The sequence below is a fragment of the Narcine bancroftii genome, chromosome 3 (assembly GCF_036971445.1).
Source record: "Narcine bancroftii isolate sNarBan1 chromosome 3, sNarBan1.hap1, whole genome shotgun sequence".
NCBI lineage: Eukaryota > Metazoa > Chordata > Chondrichthyes > Torpediniformes > Narcinidae > Narcine > Narcine bancroftii.
In genome coordinates this window covers 38,608,209-38,632,904 of record NC_091471.1, presented here as the reverse complement: position 1 = coordinate 38,632,904, position 24,696 = coordinate 38,608,209, and the positions used below count along the sequence as shown (strand labels likewise).

Genomic DNA, 24,696 nt, shown 5'->3' with positions numbered 1-24,696 from the left:
GGTGGTCAGGATCTGGAATTTACTGAAACACAGAAGTTTGCAGACTCTGTGATTGTAGTAAAAACCGAAATTCTGAAGTAACTCAGCAGGGTCCATAAGGAGACTTCTTCACCGTGAAGAAGGGCTCAGGCCTGAAACGTTGGTAACATACATTTATCTCCTATGGACACTGTGAGACCTACTGAGTTCCTCCAGCATTTCTGTTTTTTTTTCTAGAATTTACTGTCTGGATGTTTAGTAGCAGAAGACAATCACGTCATATTTTTAGAAAAAAATACTTGGATGTATTCGCACTGCTCTTTATCAGCCAGCACAGACACTAATGGGCCAAATGACATTCCTTTGTTTGGTACAATTTGTACAATATGGTTGAATTCAGTTGGTTATAAGGTTGTTTGGAAACATACTCAGATTTTGCATTAGTTTTTACAGATGTTGGTTCTTCAGGATAATTGCTTCAACTTTTCTCTACTCCCCTGAAAGTAATGTCTCATCATTGTTAAACAAATGCCTGTGATATACAATTTCCTTGATGTTCTTCCAGAGAAGCCCTTTAAATATGAGCCAGGAAAGTGAATAAAGAGTAACACAACTGAATATATCAAACCTGCACTTACACCATCAGTATTAGTGATTCAGTTATTACAGAAGTCATTGCTACATAGGAAACGCTTTAATTAGAGAACACTTTTTCTTGACCACATAATTTAAAGAGTTAAAGTGAAGGCTAAATCCTGTAATAATTCTCATTTTCACTGTGAAGGGGATGTCAGACACGTCCCAGCACCCATAGATAAGAGAAGTGACTGAGCCAATCAGATTGGAGAAGTATTGGATGGTGACAGTATGTCTGTGTCTGTTGCTCTGTTTATTGTTATGGTGTTGGTTATTTCCGTCTATGACGCTAATAGAAGTTACCACAGTCATTTATAGAAATTGAGAAAGCTGGTGTTATTTTTCATTGCAGCTATTAGTGCTTTTTATTTTTTAAATCCATTTTTTATGAACTTTGTTAAACTTTCTCTTTGCTTTTTTTCTTTCAAGTCTAGGCCTGTCTGTCTCTGGGTTGGCTTGATCTCTGATATGTATCATGGCTAGATGCTAGCTTGCAAAGGGAAAAGCAATTGCCCCACATCTAACATCTGCATATTTCTATATAGACTAAGCTTGCTCTGGAGATGTTATCTCAAGCCTAAGCATTTCTTTGCAGCAAAACACATTTTTATGTCTGTTTCCTGAATTTATGTGATCACAGTTTGGGGTATCATTAAATCCTTAGCCCCAAATATTTTAGGTAGCCTAAATTGAAGCAATATCTTAAATCTGACTGCAAGGAATCTGTTTTTAGCCTGCTTGCTTCCTTCACAACAGGATTGATCAGTGTAGCTGTTTAATAATTGTGAAACTGTAGCAACAACTCAGTGCAGTGGCCATTCAGTCTGTAAAAACTTTTTTCATTCTGCTTCATTTAATAGCGTTATCTCACTTGAAATAGCGTCAGATAAGCACAGTATTGTTCTGCAATCCAATGCTGAACTTAATTCACCAATATTTGACAGTCTGTCTGAAAATCCTATAGGATTTCTGTTGTAGGAATTAGAACAATTCCCAATAAAGTTTTTAATGCTTATAGAGTAAAACCTCTGGAATTCGGTATCTATGGGGATTGTTAGATGGCGAAAAAGTGAATTTTCTGTTTGCTTGAAATTGCACTTTGCGTGATTAATGAACCAACAGCAAGATGCGCCAATTTTAAACTTCCATATTTTTCACCTATTTATTTTCATCTTTTTTTTACAGTTGTTTGAGGCTGCCAGTTGCTTGAATTTCAGATAACAGGGGTTTTACTGTTTTACTTAAAATACCAGCAATGACATCTTTCCTTCTAATAAGCATTTAACTGGCATTTAAAATCTTTAAAACATTGTCTTTGCTCTTTTCTAGCTGATCTTTCTTTGTTACTGCATTCTGTCCTGTGATCATACTGCTGTAATTTGTATGGATTGACTAGCTGGACTGGTCACAAAAATTAATTTTCTCACTGTACATGTGACAATAAACTTGAACTTGAAAAATATTACTCAAAGTATTTATGCAATTAGAAAAACTAAAACTGACAAAAGTTTATTAAACAGGAATAAATAGGTTGTTTTGTATTTGTTACTACAGTTTAACTCCAATTATCTGAAATTAGATTCTCTGAAATCTTCATTTATCCAAAAAAAATTTAAATTTTGGATAAATGGGAATATCCAAAATAAATCAGAAATCTTCGTTTATCCGAGATATTTTCGGAGCCGAACTAACCTCACAGGTTGAAAAAAAAATCATCTGACATGAAATTAGAATGTTGATTATCCTCGTTTCAGGTAACTTCCTCCCCTCTCTCTTTCCATTTTTCCTTACCTTCCCTTATTGATTTTTCTCTCCAACTCTCCCTCTCAAACTGCGTGCCACTGTCTTCCAGCTGCAAACGGTCAGAAGAATCCCTTGTCCTGGCGTCAAGGAGAGTGGGCTCCCAGCCAGGAGTGAGACCTCGGGCTCAATGGCATTCCCTCTCCTCTATCCTCGGCACACCGGAACTCCCGACACCAACTCCAAACCCTCTCCTCGGCCTACTACCGCACACGCACACGAGACTCCCTGGCGCTGGACTCCCCAATGTGTGTGTGCGGTAGGCCTAGGAAACAATTCAGAGCTGGGAGCTCTGGTAACCAGGGAGACAGGAGCCCACTGACTCGCCAGTAGGTGTTCCACCAGCCCGGGAAGCCTCCCTGGGGATGAGCGGCAGTGGTGGGGAGATGTTGGGGGTCGGCAGTGGTGGTTAGAAGGTTTTGGTGATCGATGGCAGTGTTGCAGCTAGTATTTTATTGATGAGAATTAAACATTATTTTAATGCTTAAAAAGCCTTCCCTTGTTTGTTGTTGTTTAAACATTGATACAAGTGATTTGCTGTGGCGACTGGGCTGTTTTTAAAAAAATGACCAGTTATCGGAAAAAAACATTTATCTGCCATAGGCCCGGCCCCAACCATTTCGGATAATTGGAGTTGTACTGTATTTATTTTCTGTTGCCGGTGGTGTGCCAAAGTAATCAATCCTGTCGCATTTTCACATTTGATAGCAACAAATAAAAAGTCACAGTGTAATATATCCAAGTTTGGTGTTATTTAAAACATTACCTAAATTATGTTTCTGTAAATCATACCATTTCAAGTCTCAACCACAATAGACCAGTCATTGATCTCCCTCTCAGGTACACATTGGGCTTGCCATCTGCCTACTTTGTTTCCATAGCAGATTTCACTAACCAAACTCAGGTGACTCAAGGTAAAGTCTTTACTTTTTTCTTCCTTTTAAGCCACTGGGAGCTTTAGGGGTAAAAATAGCAGTAAGTACAGTGGTATGCCCCTCCTGCGATGGAATGTCTCTGACAGCTACATTTGCAGGGAATGTGTCCAGCTGCAGTTCTTCTAAGACTGCAAGGTTCAGCGGGAGTGGCAGCTGGACTCACATAGAACTCTATGGAAGGTAGAAGGCTAGGTGTTTCAAAAATATAGTCATATTGCAGGGTATGCTGGGTAGACTGAAGATAATGGAGGAGTCTCCTGTGGCTGTTCCCTTGTCTAACGAGTTTGTTGATTTAGATACTATGCTGGAACAGGAATACCCTCTCATCGTAAACCAACAGTAGCAGCCAGTACTGTAGTATCGTGACTGGTTCTATCATGAAGCAGGGAAGGTCAAAGTCTGGGTGACAAGCAGTTATAGGATTCTTTATAGTTAGGGAAGAATGTAAAACACAATATGGTTATTGCATTGGTGATTTTAAATGGACTTAAAAATTGTAGGGAATTCATAAGGGGCATCCAGGAGGGTTTCTTGAAAAAATATGCAGTTTATCTAGGGATGGAGCTGTGCACCTTATATTGGAGAATGGCCTGGCCAGGTGATGAGAGTTTCAATGGAGGAGCATATTGGGAACTGTGATCTATAATTCTGTAAGTTTTAAGATAGTTATGGATAAGATTAGGCTGGTCCTTAGGTGAAAGTGCTAAATTAAAGAAAGGTTAATTGCAACAGTATTAGTTAGTAACTGTAGATGTAGATGAGGTATGGCTGAGAGTAAATCTGCATGCACATCTGACAAAGTGGGGGAAAAAGCAGTATGATGGAGGAGGCCATTGAGGAATGGAGTGAAACAGAGAGATCTAGGAATAACAGTTCATCATTCCTTGAAAATGGAATCTCATGTGGATAGAGTGGTGAAGAAAGCTTTTGGTATGCTGGCCTTTATAAATCAAAGCATAGAATCTATAAGTTGGGAAGTGATGTTGAGACTATTCAAGGCATTGGTAAGGCCAATTTGGAATGCTGTGTGCATTTCTGGTCCCCAATTTATAGGAAGGATATAAATAAGGTAGAGAGGGTGCAGAGAAAATTTACTAAAATGTTGCCTAGATTGCAGTATCTAGAATACAAAGAAAGATTGAGTAGACTGGGTCTTTATTCATTGGAGCATAGAAAGTTGAGGGCGATTTGATAGAGGTATTTAAAGTTATAAGGAAGATAGGTAGAGTGGATATGAATAGGCTCTTCCCCCTGAGGGTAGGTGAGATTGAATCGAGAGGTCATGATTTAAGAGTTAGGGGGCAAAAATCTAGAAGTAACATGAGAGGGAACTTCACTCAGAGAGTGGTGGCTGAGTGGAATGGCCTCCTGGGAGAAGTGGATGAAGCAAGGTCAATTTTGTCATTTAAGGAAAAGTTGGATAGGTGCATGGATGTGAGGGGATTGGAGGGTTATGGGCAGAGTGCAGGTAAGTTGGACTAGAGGAGATCGCTTAAGTCAGTATGGACTAGAGGGCTGAGATGTCCTGTTTTCATGCTGTAATTGTTATATGGATATAAGTACCATCAATGGGAGAAAAAGATTGTTGACATTTTGGGTCGAGACCCTGCATCAGAACAGAGTGGAGGTGGAAGATATTAGACACTCTGATTATTACTCTCCAGCCTCTGATTCCAGCTTTACCCTCCCTTTTCCCTACCTGTTTCCATTGTCCATTTTATTTTCCTTATCAGCTTCCACCTTTATCCACATCTTTCCCAACCTGGCTCCTGCCCATTATCCCCCACCCCTCCTTGATCCACCTATCATCTACTGGCGCCTGCTTTCCCCCCCTCCTCCTTTCTTTCTTTTTCAATTATTTTCATAATAAATACAGTACAATGAAGAAAGAGGAATTAAACTGAGAATACAATATTCAAGCAGTATAAGCTCAATCCTCCCCCCCCACCCCCTCCACTGCCTAGATCACACATGTCAAACTCTGGCCCGCGGGCCAAATATTTGGCCTGCAAGATCATATCAAGAATGTATTAGAGGTGGCCCGCTGGCCGCCGTGCCAGTATAGCGCATGCACAGTAACCGCTGTGTCCCAGGGTGAGAGAGAGAGAGAAAAATCCTGGTCCTTGAAAAGTAGTGGTGGGTGGTTTTATAAACACACTGTCGTGTCCCCCCGCCCACCCCTCCCCACGCAGCGCGGCCTGGCCGGTGTCAGGGGAAGCCAAGGCCGCTTCCCAGCGCCTGGAACCCCAGTGGCACAGCGTTTCTTGGAGCTGCAGATGGAGTCGGGACGCCGGAGGGAAGATTGGGGCTCCCCGCTGGGCGATGGGGGCGCCGGCCGCCCTGCGCCTTCCCACCGGACCAGCGGCGGGTGCCCGGAGTACACATGGAGAGCGAGGCTGGTCGGGCAGGTAGGGTGGAACCCCCTGCCAATCTCGGAGTGGCGTGGGCTGGATCGGGATTAGCCGCGCTCACCTGCTCCTCCGCCACTGACCGGGATCCCAGCGCGGTCCTGAGCGCGGAGACTGCCCTGGAAAGGTCCTGGGACACCGGCACGGAAAGAAAAGGGGGTCTGGGAGAAACTCAGCAGGTCAAAGGGGGGTACGAGAGAAACTCAGCAAATCAAGGGGGAGGGGTCCGGGAGAAACTCAGAAGGTCAAGGGGAGGGGGTCCGGGAGAAACTCAGCAGGTCAAGGGGGGTCCGGGAGAAACTCAGCAGGTCAAGGGAGGTCCGGGAGAAACTCAGCAAGTCAAGGGGGGTCCGGGAGAAACTCAGCAGGTCAAAGGGGGATCCAGGAGAAACTCAGCAGGTCAAAGGGGGATCCGGGAGAAACTCAGCAGATCAAAGGGGGGTCCGAGAGAAACTCAGCAGGTCAAGGGGGAGGGGTCCGGGAGAAACTCAGCAGGTCAAGGGGGGTCTGGGAGAAACTCAGCAGGTCAAGGGAGCTCCGGCAGAAACTCAGCAGGCCAAGGGGGGTCCGGGAGAAACTCAGCAGGTCAAGGGGGATCCGGCAGAAACTCAGGGGGGGGCCTGACCTCGCCAGGACCATTGCCCACTCCCCCTCCCTGCCGCAGGCCGACCCGCGACTCACGGTGACGGGGCCGCTGATCCGCCGAGATGCCGCCCTGCAGCGAGAGCCGATGCCCCCGCACTGTCGTTGTCCAACCCGATCGCCCGCAAACCTCGCCCTCCCGCGCACAGGCCTGAGAAAGTATTATGAACTTTAATCTCAGGATAAAACGATCTTCCAATCGTTTCATGTCACAGTGATAAATATATTCCTGGTTAAAAATGGTCCTGCACCTGGATACAAGCTCATTAGGCATAAAACTTGAAAAGTGTGTAAATCAAAGGATATCTGTACCAATGGAAAAAGGACATGGCAAATAACCCTGCTAGAGTTCATGCCCATTTGATTGTTTCAGGAATCATGTTATTCTCCCACATTCTCAATAGCCCTCAGATTTTACTATTCGACAGCACACTAGCAACATTTGACAAATCCTCTATAGAGAAATATTATTTATTGAATATTTTATTTCTCATTTGTTAATGCTTCTGGAAAGAGTTTATCCAAAACTATTATTAAACATTTATTTTAATAAGAAAAAGTTTAACATTACATATGTTGAGAGAAGAGAAAACATGCAGATGTTGTTGAAAATTTTCAATAGATTTTTAGTTCGGCCCTCGACTTAGTCCAAGTTTTTAATTTTGGCCCTCCGTGAATTTGCGTTTGACACCCCTGGCCTAGATGAACAGAAAAGACATCTATCAATCTATCCATATACATTTTTAATTTACTTTTTAAAAACAAACTAACCTACTCCATTAAAAAAAAGACAACTAACCAAAACAAAACTGAGCATCTTATCCTGAAGGTTTACATACAAAGGTACGTTTATATCTCATCTCAAAGGTGAGTACATCTAATTACATTAAAAACATTTATATCAAATCAAAATAAGACATAAAAAGTCGCCATGTATCTTCACATTTCACCAATGAATCAAATGCTTAATTTTTTCTAAACTTAAACAAGACATAATATGAGAGAACCACTGCTAGAGGTCTAGAGTCTCTCTATTTGAATAAGATGGCCCTTCGAGTCAAGAATGTAGAGAATGCCACAACCCGTTCCCCTTTTCGTTATACCGGCTACCTTCAGTCTCCACTCAGTTCTGTTGAAGGATCTGAGACCAAAATGTCCAATAATTCCTTGTCCACAAAGATGCAGTTTGACTAGCGGTGTTCTTGCAGAAGTTAATAGTTTGCAGGATTCCGTTGGGGCCTTAACAAGGATCTTGGTATCCTCTTTAACCATGGGTGAGGTGCAAGAAAACTGGTGAATAGATAATATAGTTGTTCTGTTCAAGAAGGGCAGCATGGACAATGCAGGAAAATATAGGATAGTAAACTTGAATTTAATCCCTACAAGTGCAAGATGCTGTATTCTTGGTGTTCAGTAACATAGCAGTGTGCAGAAAGTGGAAAACCTAGCCAGGTCTATTGCTGGCTCTGACCTGCCATATATTGATGCATCTATGTGAGATGCTGCCTCCAGAAGGCAGTCACTGTCGTAAATGACCCCCATAATCCTGGTCACAACCTCTACTCGTTGCTATCTTCAAATAGCTTGAGGTTCAGCACCTCTAGGTTCAAGAACAGTTTTTATCCAACAGTTGTCAGGCTCTTGAACCTCCCTATTTTACCCTAAACACAAACTAGTCCAACCAAAAGATCTGTTTGCACTATTTTTCTTGGACTAACTTCAACTCCAAGATAATTGACAGATGGATGGAGTTTAATCCATTCAAGTGGATTGGCAAGAATATCTCCTCCATAGTCTTCATCAGACCCAGAGCACCACAGGACTGGGTACTTAACCCCCTGCCCTACTTTCTTTACATCTACGACTGTGTAGCTCAGTACGACAACAACACCATCTATAAATTCCTTGACGATACCATGGTAGTGGGTTGTGTAAAAAGTCAGTTTGAAAACTCGGCTGAACGATGCATGCACCAAGATCAATGACACTAAAATTAAGGAGCTGATTGTTCACTTAGATTCATAGAACATTTCAGTACAGAAACAGGCCTCTTCAGTACAGAAACAGGCCTCTTCAGTCCTCTAATCTGTCCCGAATCATTTTTTTTTTACCTAGTCCCACTGACCTGCACTCAGTCCATAACCCTCCATTCCTCTCCCATCCATTTACCTGTCAAAATTCCTCTTAAGTGTTAAAATTGAGCCCACATTCACCACTTCAGCTGGAAGCTCATTCCACACCCCCACCACTCTTGTGTGAAGAAGTTCTCCCTCGTGTTCCCCCTAAACTTCAAGAAGGCAAAGCCAGAGGTGCACGATCCAGTGATCATTGGGGTATCACAGGTGGAGATGGTGAGCAAATTTAAGTTCTCGGGAGTCACTATCTCAGAGGATTTTCACACTAATGAAATTGTGAAAAAAAGCACATGAGTGCCTCTACTTCCTCAGATATTTGCAGAGGTTTGGTATGACCGGAAATCCTGGCAAATTTCTACAAATGTGCGGTGGAAATTGTGCTGACTGGCTGCGTCACAGTCTGGTACAGCGACACCCGATACCCCGGAGCAAAAGGTAGTGGGCACAGCCCAGGACATCACAGGCAAATCCTTCCCCATCATCAAGAACATTTACAGAGAACATTGCCATCAAAGACCAGCAGCAATCATCAAGGATCCACATCAATCAGCACATGTGCTGTTCTCACTGCTTCCAGCAGGAAAGAGGTATAGATCCCACGAGACTCACACCACCAGGTTCAGAAATAACTGCAACCCTCCACCATTGGACTCCTCAACAACAAACTTAATCAGGACTCACATGGAGCATTTTTGAAACAATTGAACAACTTGAGCACCACTGATTCTGACGATTAACTAGTTGGTAAATTGTTTTTTTTTAATTGATGTAAAATTAAAGTATTTGAAAATCTCTGACGTGGATAATTTGGCCAACCCATCATTCATGTGCCTGGATTTTACTACTTGCAGAACATGTTCAAAAAAGTATGTAAGATTATGAGGGGTTTAGCCTTTTTATCAGGGTGACAATATCAAATATCGAAGGATAAACATTTAAGGTGAGTAAAGGAGAGTATAGGGGAGATGTCAGAGGTAAGTTTTTTACACAGAGTGGCCTGGTGCCTGGAATGCATTGCTAGAGGTGGTGGTGGAGGCTAGTGAAATGGGACTCTTAGATAGGTACGTGGATGTGAGAAAAATAGAGGAGTATGGGTGTGAGGTAGGGAAGGATTAGATTATTGTGGAGTAGCTTTACATATATTGGCACAATATTGTGGGCTGAAGGTCCTGCAGTATGCTGTAATGTCCTAAATGGAAATAGATTGCAATCAGTATTATAAAAATAAATGAATCACAAGCTAACTTTGTTATCATTAAACATAATTGTTTGTTACGCTTGTGAATTGTTGTTTTTATATTGTACTGGTAAAGACATTGGGAACCCATTAAGAATTGCCATCCTTTTTTTTGAATATTTTATTTATAGAATTTACAAGTCAAATATACCCAACAATACAATTCACCACAATTCTTCTTGTTGACTATAATTGTAAATAATCCCCCCTCTCCCATCCCTTAGAAAAATGAGAGAAAACAAAAGAAAGAAATAGGTATAAGAGTAGAATAGAAAAACAACGAACAGTAATAAGAAGATAAGAGAAAGATCTGCCAGGCACCTTTACCAATCTTTCAGGCCTAAAGATTATCTGACTTTTCTGGATCATGGGAGGGGCAGGGCAAGGGGGTAAACAGGTATGGCTTCCAAATATCCATAAATACGTCATACTTACTCCTCAGATTATGTGATTTTTCTCCAGGGGGACACAGTTTTGCATTTCTGAATTCCAACGTGCCAATCCTAAATGTGATTCAGACTTCCAGGTAACCGGGGGGCGGAGGGGGTGGGGGGGTGGTGTGGCAAGATGGCATAGTGGGAAGACGTGTGGTTCAACCTTCCCCCAGTTAGACTTCTAAAGACCCGAATTTAAAATTTGTAAAAGTGGTTAAAAATAATATTTACAGACTTTGGAATATTGGAGGATTGCAATGACTGCAAACGTGAAAAAAATCAAAAGTTCAATTGCAAAAGAAATTACCTTACAAAAGTGTTGAAGAACTGAGGCCTACTTACCAAGTTGAAGCCACGGAGTCATCGACTGGAGTCCCCAAGCCTCAGAGGACTCCTGCTCGGTTGAGTATTACGCCGGCACCGATCGCGCAATCGCAAGATGGCGCCAGTTCAGTGACGGGCTCGGCCAGCCCTGACTCATGCCCCTGTGAGACCGGGGGCGTGGGCAGATCGGCCGAGCGAAGACAGACCCACGAGCCCGCAATATTGCCTGGTGGTCCGGGCATGTGTGAAGCGTCGCGGATCCAGGAACTACTGGACAAGGTGTGGGCTGTGGGGGAGCCCAAACGGCGGTGGGCTGACAAGGTCGGCACACTGTCGACGGGCGTCCAAACCCGCAGCCGCACTAGAAGAGGACCTATGATGTTAGAGGAGGAAGAAAGATCAACATTACAGGAACTTACACAGGAAGAAATGGGGACTGAGACCAGAGAAGGTAAGCTTCTGTGTTCACAATTTTGGAAGGGATTGCTCATCAAATGGAAAATATGTCAATACAGATGTCTACTCAGATGACTCAAGGACTTATGGAAGTGAAAACTAAAATGACTACTATATGTGAATAAATTACTTGTATGAAGCAAGATATTAATGTAGTTAAAAGTGATGTTAGATGTATAAAATCAGTGGACATTGTACAAGATAATTTTAGAAAGATTGAAGAAGCTTTTTTTGAATGTAAGAACCAAGTGGAGTGTAATAGAGAAAAATGGAAAAATGTGGAGGACTCGTTCATGGATTAGGGGATTCAGAAGAAGGAATTATTGAAGAAGATTGATTCATTGGAAAATCAGGGTCGAAGAAATAATGTAAAAATAGTAGGTCTTCCAGAAGATAAAAAAGGTTCTGAACCGGTAAAGTTTTTTAAGAAATGGATTCTTGAGGTGTTGGGCAAGAAATTTTTTCCAGATGGTCTGGAGTTAGATCGAGCACATAGAACACCAAGGAAGAAACCATTTCCAGGCCAACCACCACGAGCAGTTTTGATTCACTGTTTGAAATACCAGGACAGAGAAATAATATTACGAATGGCAGTGCAGAAAGCACAACAGAATCAGGCTCCAATGATGGTCCAGAATAACAGGGTGTTTTTTGTAATGCGGATTTGAGTCAAGAAATTATTAGAAGGTACCGAGAATTTAATTCAGCTAAAGAAGTATTGTGGTGAAAGGGATATAAATTTGCCTTTCGTTATCCAGCCGTGTTGAAAGTTTTTTATGGGAACTTTCAATCTCAATTCTTTGAAAATGTTCATGATGCATTAATTTTTACTAATTCATTGCCAGATTTATGAGGAAATGGATGATCGTCATTATTGTCACCTAAGAGGAGGGTAAATGGCCATGGAAATGGGAAGAATGGAAAACATGGAAAGAATGGGAAGAAAGCTGAATTGACACAAAGTCTTGATATTGAAGATCCGGAACAATCATTGGGACTGGAATCATTGGGTTGATTATTTTTGTTTCAGTACTTTGTGAAAGCCTGACTGGATGACACTGAGACCTTTAGTCATCTGCCACTAGTGGGTTTTACCACACCCAGATTTTTAGGGGGCTACTACTTTTTTAGCAGTTTGTTTTGGGGATTGTTAGGTTTTTTTTTCCTTTTTTTAGAATATTTACATAAGGGGGGTTAGAATATTAAGGGAATTAGAAGGGGAGCATTATTTTATAGTAGTGGAATGTATTATTATATTAAGATATGTCTAATTTGAATTTTGCAACTTTTAATGTTCAGGGTTTGAATAAACAAATTAAGCGTAAATGTGTTTTGGTTTATATAAGAAAAATGAAAGTTGATATTTCTTTTTTGCAAGAAACACATTTGACTGAAAAAGAACATTTGAAATTGAAGAGAGAGTGAGTTGGTCATGTATTTTCTTCTTTTAATTCTAAAGCAAAGGGTGTAGTGATTTTGATTCATAAGAAATTACCGTTTGAATTGGAATCGTTTGAAGGAAATGCTGTGAGGGTTTTGATGGCTAATTGTAAAAAATTTTGCTGAATTGTGGACTTTTAAAAATATTTATGCACCTAATGTAAATGATGAATGGTTTATGTCGGAGGCTTTTTTATTGCTTAATCAGGCCAATAATAATATTTTGGTCGGGGGAGATTTTAATTGTGTTTTGGATCCTTTATTGGATAGATCTCCAAAAAGTATAAGGAAATCAAAGGGGATAATACAAATAGGAGCTTTGATGAAGGATTTGAATCTGGTTGATGATTGGAGGAGAGTAAACCCTACAGAGAAAGACTTTTCCTTTTATTCCTCTAGACATGATTCCTTTTCTAGAATAGATTTTTTTTTGTTTCGGCACATCTGCAAGGAAGAGTATAACAGGTTGAGTATAATAGTCGGGTTATATCGGATCATTCTATGTTATTTTTTTCCTGTGTAGGTTCAGAAGTAGCACAATCATCTTATAGATGGAGGATTAATACAATGCTATTGAAGAAACCAGATTTATTACTTTTGTTAAGGAGCAGATTACTTTGTTTTTGGCTGAGAATGTCAAATCAGTTCGTAGTAATTTTGTATTGTGGGATGCTTTGAAAGCATACTTACGAGGGCAAATTATTAGTTATACTACGAAAGTTAAAAAGCAATATGTGGCGGAAAGTTTAATGTTAGAGAAACAAATTGCTAAATTGGAAAAGGAATTTCAGAAAGATGTTACAGAAGATTAAAAAAAGCTGCTTTAATGAAGTTGAAATTATATTATAAAACTTTACAAACTTATCAGTATGAGCGTCTACTTTATCGATCTAAGCCACGTTATTACAAACCAGGTGAGCAAGCTCATAAGGTATTTTCTTCTTTTGGCTTGGCTTCGCGGACGAAGATTTATGGAGGGGGTAAAAAGTCCACGTCGGCTGCAGGCTCGTTTGTGGCTGACAAGTCCGATGCGGGACAGGCAGACACGATTGCAGCGGTTGCAGGGGAAAATTGGTTGGTTGGGGTTGGGTGTTGGGTTTTTCCTCCTTTGCCTTTTGTCAGTGAGGTGGGCTCTGCGGTCTTCTTCAAAGGAGGTTGCTGCCCGCCAAACTGTGAGGCGCCAAGATGCACGGTTTGAGGCGTTATCAGCCCAGTGGCGGTGGTCAATGTGGCAGGCACCAAGAGATTTCTTTAGGCAGTCCTTGTACCTTTTCTTTGGTGCACCTCTGTCACGGTGGCCAGTGGAGAGCTCGCCATATAACACGATTTTGGGAAGGCGATGGTCCTCCATTCTGGAGACGTGACCCATCCAGCGCAGCTGGATCTTCAGCAGCGTGGACTCGATGCTGTCGACCTCTGCCATCTCGAGTACTTCGACGTTAGGGATGTAAGCGCTCCAATGGATGTTGAGGATGGAGCGGAGACAATGCTGGTGGAAGCGTTCTAGGAGCCGTAGGTGGTGCCGGTAGAGGACCCATAATTCGGAGCCGAACAGGAGTGTGGGTATGACAACGGCTCTGTATACGCTTATCTTTGTGAGGTTTTTCAGTTGGTTGTTTTTCCAGACTCTTTTGTGTAGTCTTCCAAAGGCGCTATTTGCCTTGGCGAGTCTGTTGTCTATCTCATTGTCGATCCTTGCATCTGATGAAAAGGTGCAGCCGAGATAGGTAAACTGGTTGACCGTTTTGAGTTTTGTGTGCCCGATGGAGATGTGGGGGGGCTGGTAATCATGGTGGGGAGCTGGCTGATGGAGGACCTCAGTTTTCTTCAGGCTGACGTCCAGGCCAAACATTTTGGCAGTTTCCGCAAAGCAGGACGTCAAGCGCTGAAGAGCTGGCTCTGAATGGGCAACTAAAGCAGCATCGTCTGCAAAGAGTAGTTCACGGACAAGTTTCTCTTGTGTCTTGGTGTGAGCTTGCAGGCGCCTCAGATTGAAGAGACTGCCATCCGTGCGGTACCGGATGTAAACAGCGTCTTCATTGTTGGGGTCTTTCATGGCTTGGTTCAGCATCATGCTGAAACCTGGCCAGGAATCCTGGGCAAGCATGGCGTCGGCAAGTGCAACGACAATGGGCGCCTCCTGTTGGAGCTCTGCGCAGAACAGCGGCTTGTCATTACAAACACCCTTTTTCAGCAGAGGGACAGCCTTAAGACCACCTGGATGCATCCCCGATCCAAGCACTGGCACCTCCTGGACTACATCCTGGTGCGAGAAAGTGACAAGCGAGATGTGCTCCACACCAGGGTCATGCCTAGCGCAGAATGCCACACTGACCACCGGCTGGTTCGCTGCAAGCTCAACCTTCACTTCAAGCCAAAGCCCAGGAACAATAAAGCCCCCAGAAAGAGGTTCAATGTTGGAAACCTGCAGTCAGACGAAGTGAGAGGAAACTTCCAGGCAAACCTCAAAGCAAAGCTCGACGATACAACCCGCCTCACGGACCCATCCCCTGAAACCCTCTGGGATCAGTTGAAGACTACCATACTGCAATCCACTGAAGAGGTACTGGGCTTCTCCTCCAGGAAAAACAAGGACTGGTTTGACGAAAACAGCCAGGAAATCCAGGAGCTGCTGGCAAAGAAGCGAGCTGCCCACCAGGCTCACCTTACAAAGCCGTCCTGTCCAGAGAAGAAACAAGCCTTCCGTCGCGCATGCAGCCATCTTCAGCGCAAACTCCGGGAGATCCAAAATGAGTGGTGGACTAGCCTCGCCAAACGAACCCAGCTCAGCGCGGACATTGGCGACTTCAGGGGTTTCTACGAGGCTCTAAAGGCTGTGTATGGCCCCTCACCCCAAGTCCAAAGCCCGCTGCGCAGCTCAGACGGCAAAGTCCTCCTCAGCGACAAGATCTCCATCCTCAACCGATGGTCAGAACACTTCCAATCTCTTTTCAGTGCCAACCGCTCAGTCCAAGATTCCGCCCTGCTCCAGCTCCCTCAACAGCCCCTAAGGCTAGAGCTGGATGAGGTTCCCACCCTGGATGAGACATATAAGGCAATCGAACAACTGAAAAGTGGCAAAGCAGCAGGTATGGATGGAATCCCCCCAGAAGTCTGGAAGGCTGGCGGCAAAACTCTACATGCCAAACTGCATGAGTTTTTCAAGCTTTGTTGGGACCAAGGTAAACTGCCACAGGATCTTCGTGATGCCACCATCATCACCCTGTACAAAAACAAAGGCGAGAAATCAGACTGCTCAAACTACAGAGGAATCACGTTGCTCTCCATTGTAGGCAAAATCTTCGCTAGGATTCTACTAAATAGAATAATACTTAGTGTCGCCGAGAATATTCTCCCAGAATCACAGTGCGGCTTTCGCGCAAACAGAGGAACTACTGACATGGTCTTTGCCCTCAGACAGCTCCAAGAAAAGTGCAGAGAACAAAACAAAGGACTCTACATCACCTTTGTTGACCTCACCAAAGCCTTCGACACCGTGAGCAGGAAAGGGCTTTGGCAAATACTAGAGCGCATCGGATGTCCCCCAAAGTTCCTCAACATGATTATCCAACTGCACGAAAACCAACAAGGTCGGGTCAGATACAGCAATGAGCTCTCTGAACCCTTCTCCATTAACAATGGCGTGAAGCAAGGCTGTGTTCTCGCACCAACCCTCTATAAGGTATTAGCATGGCAATTAAAAACGGAACAGACATCACGAATGATTAATGCTGAGAAAAAGAATTTAATAGTTACCTATAAACCTCAGAAAATTAATGATCAGTTTTATTCATTTTACAAAAATTATATACTTCTGAGGGAAAGCAGGATGCTGGTTCTATCGAATATTATTTATCTAAATTGAGATTAAAGAATTGGAAGCTCCATTTATCGATTTTGAGATTAAAGAGGCTATACAAGAGATGCCAAATGGAAAGTCGCCAGGAGATGATGGATTTTCTGTTGAAGTTTATAAAGTATTTTATGAAGATTTATCCTATATATTTGGAGATGTGTTGCAGCAAGTTACAGAGGAGCAGTTGTTTAAGTGTTATAATTACTGTGATTCCTAAGATAGGGACCCATTGAAAGTATCTTCGTATAGACCTATTTCTTTATTAAATGTAGATTATAAAATTATAGCGAATAGACTTGCCAAATATTTACCTCAGTTGATACATAGAGATCAAACAGGTTTTATTAAAAATAGAAATGCGTCTGATAATATTCTTAGATTGATAACATTAGTCAATGCATTTAGACAGCAACCCAACCATCCAATGGTGGTTGCGCTGGATGCGGAAAAAGCCTTTGATAGGATCGAGTGGAATTTTTTGTTTATGGTGTTAGAGAAGTTTAATTTTGGCCCTTAACCCTAACCCTAACCCTAATTTCCTTATCATTTAATTTAACGCGTTCGACTTGACAAGGTTGTCCATTGTCACCAGCCTTATTTGCATTGGCTATTGAACCGTTAGCTCAGACAATAAGAGAGAATGATAAGATTAAAGGAATGAAAATTGGGAAGGATGAATATAAGATTAATTTATTTGCGGATGAAGTGCTGGTATATTTGACAGAACTGGAACAGTCTTTGAAATATTTACAAGATTGTTTGTTAAAATTTGGAGAGCTATCTGGATATAAAGCAAATTGGGATAAGAGTGAAACATTGCCAGTTGCGGATGGAGATTATTCAGAATATAAAAGTATTATAAAATTGAAGTGGTCAGATAGAATTAAATATTTGGAAGTGGTAGTAAATACAGACTACCAGTCTTTATATAAATTGAATTATGTCCCTTTATTAAAAAGGATTAAAATGGATTTGATTAAATTGAAGGATTTGCCATTAACATTAATTGGTCGAGTAAATTGTGTTAAAATGAATGAATATTTTTCCTCGAATTCAATATTTGTTTCAGTCTATACCATGTTTACTTTCAAAGGGTTTTTTTTCAGGACCTGAATAGGGCTGTGCGGGAGTTTTTATGGAAAGGAAAATTAGCCCGAGTAGCTTTACATAAACTTACATGGAAATATGTTTTAGGTGGATTGCAGTTACCTCACTTTCAAAATTATTATGATGAAGCTCAGTTGAAATTTGGTAGCAGATTGATGGATGTGGACCAATCTGAGTTGGGCAAAGGTGGAAATGGCTTGTATATCTGAAGTTGAGATACATCAGTTTATATTTAAATGGAATGTGGATTTATTAAAACATTTGTTAAGGATATGGGGTTAAAAGAAACAGGGTTTTAGGATCAAAGGTTATTCCTTTTTCAATGTTTAATAATCATTTAAAGAGATGAAATTCTCAGGGCATAAATATAATTCAGGACTGTTTTGAAGAAGGCCAATTTCTTTCTTTTATTCAATTGAGGGAGAAATTTGATATATCTGTAAATTCTCTGTTTATGTATTATCAACTCAAGAGCTTTGATAAAAGATAATTATAGTAAAAAGATGAATTTACCCATGTTGACGAAATTTGAGTCTTTGATTTTTTTCTGTACCTAAGAAAGGTTATATTTCTGATATGTACCAATTATTACAGGATAGTCTGGATAAACCGGAATGGGAGAAATCTAGGCTTAAATGGGAAAGTGATTTAACATATTTTTCCGGAAGATAATCGGGAGGTTATGTGTTCTGATAGTGTAACTAAAGTAACGAATGTACGTTATGGAATGGTTAATTATAATTTTTTACATCAGTTATATTTGACTCCAGAGAAATTGAAACAATATGGATTTAGTCATTCAGATTCTTGTTTTAGATGTGGACTATGTACTGGAACTTTTTTACATGCTGTTTGGTCTTGTTTTAAAATTCAACCATTTTGGGAAGGAATTAGATTGGTTTTGGAAAAATTATTAAAGATTAAATTACCGTTAGACCCATCAATCTTTTTGTTGGGATATATGGTTTCTTTGAAAGGATTAGGGTTGGATAAATTTCAAATCGCATTTGTACATCTAGTGTTATCTGTAGCACGAAAATGTGTAGCTAGTACCTGGAAGGATAATGTGGAGGTTAATATAAACATGCTGGCATAATGAGTTGAGAAATTGTATTATTATGGAAACAATTACATGTAATCGGCATGATAATTATTCATTTTTTGTTAAAATGTGGTCTTATTTGGAGTATATGAACAGAAATACTTTGAAATTTTCTTTATAATCACTGTATTATCTTTATATTTGGCTCCCCTTAAGGGGGCTGGCTAAAGGGGTGGGAGGGTGGGCTGGGTTTTTGGGTTTTTATATACAAAAAATTTATTTTTTTTCCGTTATGTTTGATTGCAAGTTGTTTAAATTATTTTAAATAAAGTTTTCAAAAAAAAAGACCTCTAGCTAACTGCTATACATTTCCTAGTCACTGCAATGCAATCTTAACAAATTAGAATTAATGCTTTGACAAAGAATTGCCATCTTGCCTTTAGTCTTGGTTAACATTTGCTATATTGGCTGATACCAGGTACCTGATCACTTGGACTGAAAATAAGGTTTTTCTTTTTTGTTAATTAATATCTAATTCTTCCTAGCAAGTGCTATATACTACTAAGAAATCAATTTCACTACCTTTAACTGCCTAGAGTTGGCAGACTGGCAGAACTATTAGATGAAGTTGCATGGAAGGGTGGATTGTATGGAAACGTGAAATGTAGCTCCTTTCATTATTCATTGGGATGAAGTTACAATCCTGGACAAACTATCAGTCCACAACAGGATTAGAACCCTGATGACAAAGACAGGGAGGCTACTGACCATTAATAATGTAGTAGCATTATTAGTAGCACTCAGTAGTTTGTAATGTCAATGTTTCCCTTGTGTTGGGCCAACAATCTGCCCCTCATCTGAGCTATGTACTTTCAACAAGATCCGAGTCAGCTTCAACTGGCATGACAGTATTTTGAATTATCATTGTTTCTTTACTTTTAAATGCCAAGCAAAAACTAACAGATAGTATAATTCCAGGCGCACTTTGAAATGCTATAAGTTCCAGAAATCTGAAGCCTATCTTCAAGGAACCTTAGATTTTTGTCGTTATCTTCCATCTTTTTTTGATGATTAGCTTGTCATTGCTTGTTTTCAATCTTTGGCTTGGCTTCGCGGACGAAGATTTATGGAGGGGGTAAAAGTCCACATCAGCTGCAGGCTCGATTGTGGCTGACAAGTTCGATGCGGGACAGGCAGACACGGTTGCAGGGGAAAATTGGTTGGTTGGGGTTGGGTGTTGGGTTTTTCCTCCTGACAAATCAGAATGTTGTTGCACATGGAATGTATATTACGTAATGACTCAAGTATCATGATCAGTAGCCCTAATCACAGACTTCAAACCAAGTTCCCCTCAAAGATCAATATGATGAGAACATTCCATTCCCAACATCTTGATACCAAAAGTCTATTATTGATACCTGCTATTCTTGTAGTCCTGATGGCTTCAAGAAGGGTAGAGCTTGCAAGTCAAGCCCCTTCTCAGACCACAAGTATTTTTGTTTTGTCTTGGTTAGAAAGTTGTGAGAAATTTCATTTTTATCATCAAATTTACAAGCTATAACTGGAGCAACAGTTGTGCTGTATTTTTATCAAAATATTAAGTTTGATTTGCCCGAAACATTAGTTACGTATATAAACTTTGCTACATAAAGTAAGTACACTGTTTGATCTGCTGAGTTTCTCCAGCATTGTGTTTTAACTTCAACCAGGGTGTCTGCAGACTTTAGTTAGTGTTCACCTTAAATGTTATCATATTCTAATCTTGAGGAAAAGTTCTTGTTGATCCAAAAGCCTTTTGCTGTATATTTGTCCATGTGACAATGAGCAATTCATGTCAAGTTCAATTTAAATTTTTTAATTAAACATACATGCAGCGCGGTAACAGGTCTTTCCGGCCCATGAGCCCGTGCCACCCATATACCCCAATCAAGCTAAAACCACCGTATGTTTTGAAAGATGGACGGAAACTGGAGCTCCTGGAGGAAACTCGCAGACATGAGGAAAACATACAAACTTCTTCCAGACAGCACCGGCTAATCATGCCATGGTTGTTTGAGCATCCAGAGAAACTAGGCCAGATCGCGAGCCCTACACCAGGAGTTTGGTAGAGAACGATCTTCCTCTGTAGTCATCTTCTCTCTAGCTTTGGCGCCTGGATATTGAAATGCATTGGACCTCGTTCCAATGATAACTGACCCTAAACATTTGAATAGTTTTGCTAAACCTGAATAAAAAGTTAAATGCAGATAAATGAATTATTTATTTTGATTTATCTTAATATTTTAATTAAATGTCTGGCACTTCAATACACTTTTGGAAAAAAGGATTTATTTTAATAATATTTATACTTAATCATTTAGGACAATTTGATTGAAGACTATCGGAGACATTTAAAAATAAAAAGCTTTGATGATCAGAGAAATGAGATTGATCGATACATTGATCTTCAGAAGACTTTTGAGTAGTTTTCACAGTTTAAAATAAGCTAACAAAAAGAAATATGACTATAAATGAGAATGATCGAGAGTGTAAAGTTACAATATGGGCACCTCCCCATCTTTTAGGTATAAGCCTATATCACCAACTACAGCTAAATTAAAGTTTGACTTGGGTCAATGGTAAGGTTTTCTTCTCTAAATCACAGAGTTTGGCCTGAGCCTTTTGCCAAGGTGTGACCAAAAGGCAGGCAGACGCCTGAATAATACGGTGGGGGGAAGAGAGGAGAGGAGGGACAAAGGGGTAGGGAGAGGAGAACAGGCCAAAGGGCATATGTGGATATGGGTGGGAGGACAGAAGAGAAAAAATCTGAGGTGATAAGGGGGCGGGGTTTAGCAAAACTATTCAAATGTTTAGGGTCAGTTATCATTGGGCCGGAAAGACCTGTTACTGCGCTGCATGTATGTTTAATTAATGAAGAGGGAAGAGGTGGAGAGCTGGAGGAAAGGAGACAGGGGGATAGGGAAAAAGAGAGAGAGATGGGAGGGGTTTAACAAAAAGTGGAGAAGTCGATGTTAATGCCATCTGGTTGGAAGGTGCCCAGATGCTGTTCCTCCAATTTGCTGGTAGCCTTGGTTTGTCACCGCATAAGGCCATAGGCAGACGTGTGGGTACGAAAATGGGGACAGATTAAAATGATTGCACCAAAAGTTCACCTTTGGACACTCTAATGAGTAGAGATTGGTCAATTAACATTCAAAAAAGAGAGAATCTCCTTGAAATGTACAAAAAAAAAGGTTAAAGAGAATAGTGCATGAAGGGTAGCGAGTGGTGCACTGAATAAAGCAGAACAGATGTTGCCTGTGAGCTGAACCAACAGAACTGTTTCATGGAACCTTCGCAGGAGTTTAAATAATTACAGTTGGTGCGCTATCATAATCATCCGACCTCTTAAGTCACACACCTCCCAGAATTCTTTATGCCCCCTCTCCAGCCACCAGGAACTCCTGATCCTGCAGGGACCCATATCTACGGACGCCGGTTTGATAATGGAGTGGCGCAGTTCGCCTCAGCAAAATATTTCTCAGGTGTCTGAAACTAGGGATCATAGTCATGAGATATGAGGCAAGTCACATAGAACTAAAAAAAAATGAGGAAAACATTTCTTCAAGGCTGATAAACTTCTGAAATTCACTACCACAGAAGCCAGTAGAAGCCATGTCATTGACTGTCTTTAAGATTAAGGTGGGTTGATTTCTGGGCACAAAATTCATCAAAGAGATATGGGGAACAAGAAATTTATATTGAAATGGAAGACCAGATATAATCATATTGAGCAGGTGCAAAAGGCTTTTATTTTCTGTTTCTTTGCTTTAGTGCTCACATGTGCTATAGCTGGAATGATACTGAAGAAGTTAGCACAGTCGTAAAAATACATATGCGCATAAAAATTTCAATGGCTATAAACATTTTGGACTCTTTTGGTCTGTTATGAAGTAACATTGTGCCTGAGTGACTTATTTATTTATGATAGAGAATTTGCTTCAAGATGCTTAGCTACTGAATGATTCTAACAGAATATTCACATTAAATTAATCATTTTTTCCTCTTTCTTTCCCCACAGAAGTTCCCAGAACTTAAGTTCAAGTATGTTGAAGAGGAGCAACCGGAGGAGTTTTTTGTTCCATACATTTGGTCATTGGTTTATAACTCTACTGCTGAATTGTATTGGGATCCACAGCAAGTCCAGCTTTTTTCAATGGATTCTGGCTGAACACTTGTTTATTGGGATCATAGGTGGTGGGAGAGAGGAGGGACAAATATAACAGAACAATTGTATAAGAGCAAGAAACTCATTCCAAGTTTCGCATGCTCTGCATATTCAATAAGATGTTAATATTATTGGCAGGGAAAAGAGAAATGATGTATCAGAATATTGCTTCAGTTGGCTAGAAGCAAATGATTGAACAGTAATATCAAAATTAATTACTTACCGGTATCTCAAAAGGTTTTAGATCCCTACCCAAAATAGTAGATATGGTGGGGGGGGTGTTGAAGGAGGGGAATATGAAATATTTCAAGAACGCAGCACTCACATTTTCCTAATTATATTCAGAATATAAATATTGTTTGTTGTTTATAATAATGTTCAATTAAAATGTTTTAGAATTCCAGTCTTCCTGATCCAAGTATATTATTTGTAGGTAACAACTGAGATAGAATAGGACATTGTTTTATTTAAGTTATAATAAAAGCTTTAAGAAATGAATCTGTGCAGGATGCAAGTTCTGGACAAATCATGTTTAATTGAGGTACTGCCCAGTTCATGTCTACTGAGTGAGCAGTGATGGTGTCAACTAACAATGTTTTAAATGGAAGTTCTTCATTGCATTTTGTCTTACGTCCACAGTTATGAGCAAAACATAAAATCAGAAAGATGTTTGATAAATATATCTCAGTAGAAATGTGCTTTCAATGGAATAATTTAGACCAAAGTGTAATTTAGTGGATAATGCTTAATGTATAAATGTTCCTCCCTGAAATGTTCCTTCCTGGTTATTGTGTAGAGCAGGCATTCTCAACAGGGGCCACAGCCCATTTAAGGTGGGGGAGGGGGAAATCATATAATACTTTTTATGTTTTTTATGAAATTGGTAGTAGAGAGTACTGTTACGAGCCCAGAGGACCCCAAAAGAATCAATAGTCATTCACCAAGGCAAATGGTTGCTTAAACAAAAGTCGTTTGTAGTTTTTTTTAAACATAAAAACAGGATCAAACTTTAACTTACTACTATTAACTTAACCCCCTTCTAATTCTAAACGCACATGTATGTAAGTTCAGAAACTTTCTTTGATTCACAGTCCAATCTCACTTCTCATTCCTTCAAGTTCACCAGTATCAGGCAATTCTTATACTGTGCACAGACTTTATGAATTTTCACCAAGCTCTGGTACTTAAGTGGTTCCCGCTCAGGAAGGTTCTTGTCGGTTTCTGATAAACAAACTGATTCCTTCTGATCAACCACTTCAGTGTCTTGCCAAAGAAACTTGCCCTATCAGGGTTTTCCAAATGATAACCTCTTCTTCTGCAGGTCACCACAGAGTTCCTATTGTTTCCCTTATTTCAGGTGAAACACTCTAGCCAGCCATTTCCTCTTTTATGGACCACAAGGGTTTTCAACAGACTGAACTCAGAACTCACAACCTGTCTTCAAAATGGGATTTTAAACAGTGCCAGCTTGCCATGACTGTAGAATCCAGTTCTCTCTCTCTCTCTCTCTCTCTCTCTCTTAGAGAAAGCCTGTTTGGTCTCTTCTTTCTCTCTCCCTCTCCCCCCCCCCCCCTCTCTCTCTCCCTCTCTGTGCTTGCAAAACCACATGACCTTCTTAAAGCAGCAAACTGCAGCCAGGCAGATGGTGGCACCGAACCCAAACTTCTGAGTCAATTCATCTATTGCTTTCAAAACAATAATTCTTTATTCCACAGCATGTCCAATTAACACATACTTGTGAAGACTCTTGAGCTCGGATTCTTCTATTTTCACCTCCTTATGAAAACCCTCAGGAAAGCAGCTTTTATTGTCTTTACAAAGACACTGGGCCCAGACTGTCTGGTTTGAGCAAAGCTCTGGCATTTTAAATGAGATCCGTTTTGTGAAGTGTTTGTGTTTGTTTGTGACCTACACTACCACCACAATCTATCTCCTTCAAAAGCATATCTATTTACAACATAAAATATATAGTCTGTCACAGTATAGAAAAAAATGACTAAACTTGACTGCTTCACAGGGAAGGGAACCCATAAATTTGAGCAGAGTCCAAAGGGGGCT

At 40.8% G+C, this 24,696-nt stretch overlaps 1 protein-coding gene across 5 annotated transcripts in view; it reads left to right on the top strand.

Moving 5' to 3' along the window:
- dym (dymeclin) overlaps nucleotides 1–23,041 on the top strand; it is a 523,412-nt gene extending 500,371 nt beyond the window's left edge. For 4 of the 5 annotated variants that reach the window (XM_069923865.1, XM_069923863.1, XM_069923866.1 and 1 more), the window contains one exon: nucleotides 22,492–23,041. In XM_069923865.1, the coding sequence (XP_069779966.1) occupies nucleotides 22,492–22,641 (150 nt within the window). In that variant the 3' untranslated portion in view covers nucleotides 22,642–23,041. The remainder of the gene's footprint in view (nucleotides 1–22,491) is intronic. The other variant, XR_011353340.1, reaches the window with a different exon arrangement.
- Nucleotides 23,042–24,696: the final 1,655 nt, after the last annotated feature.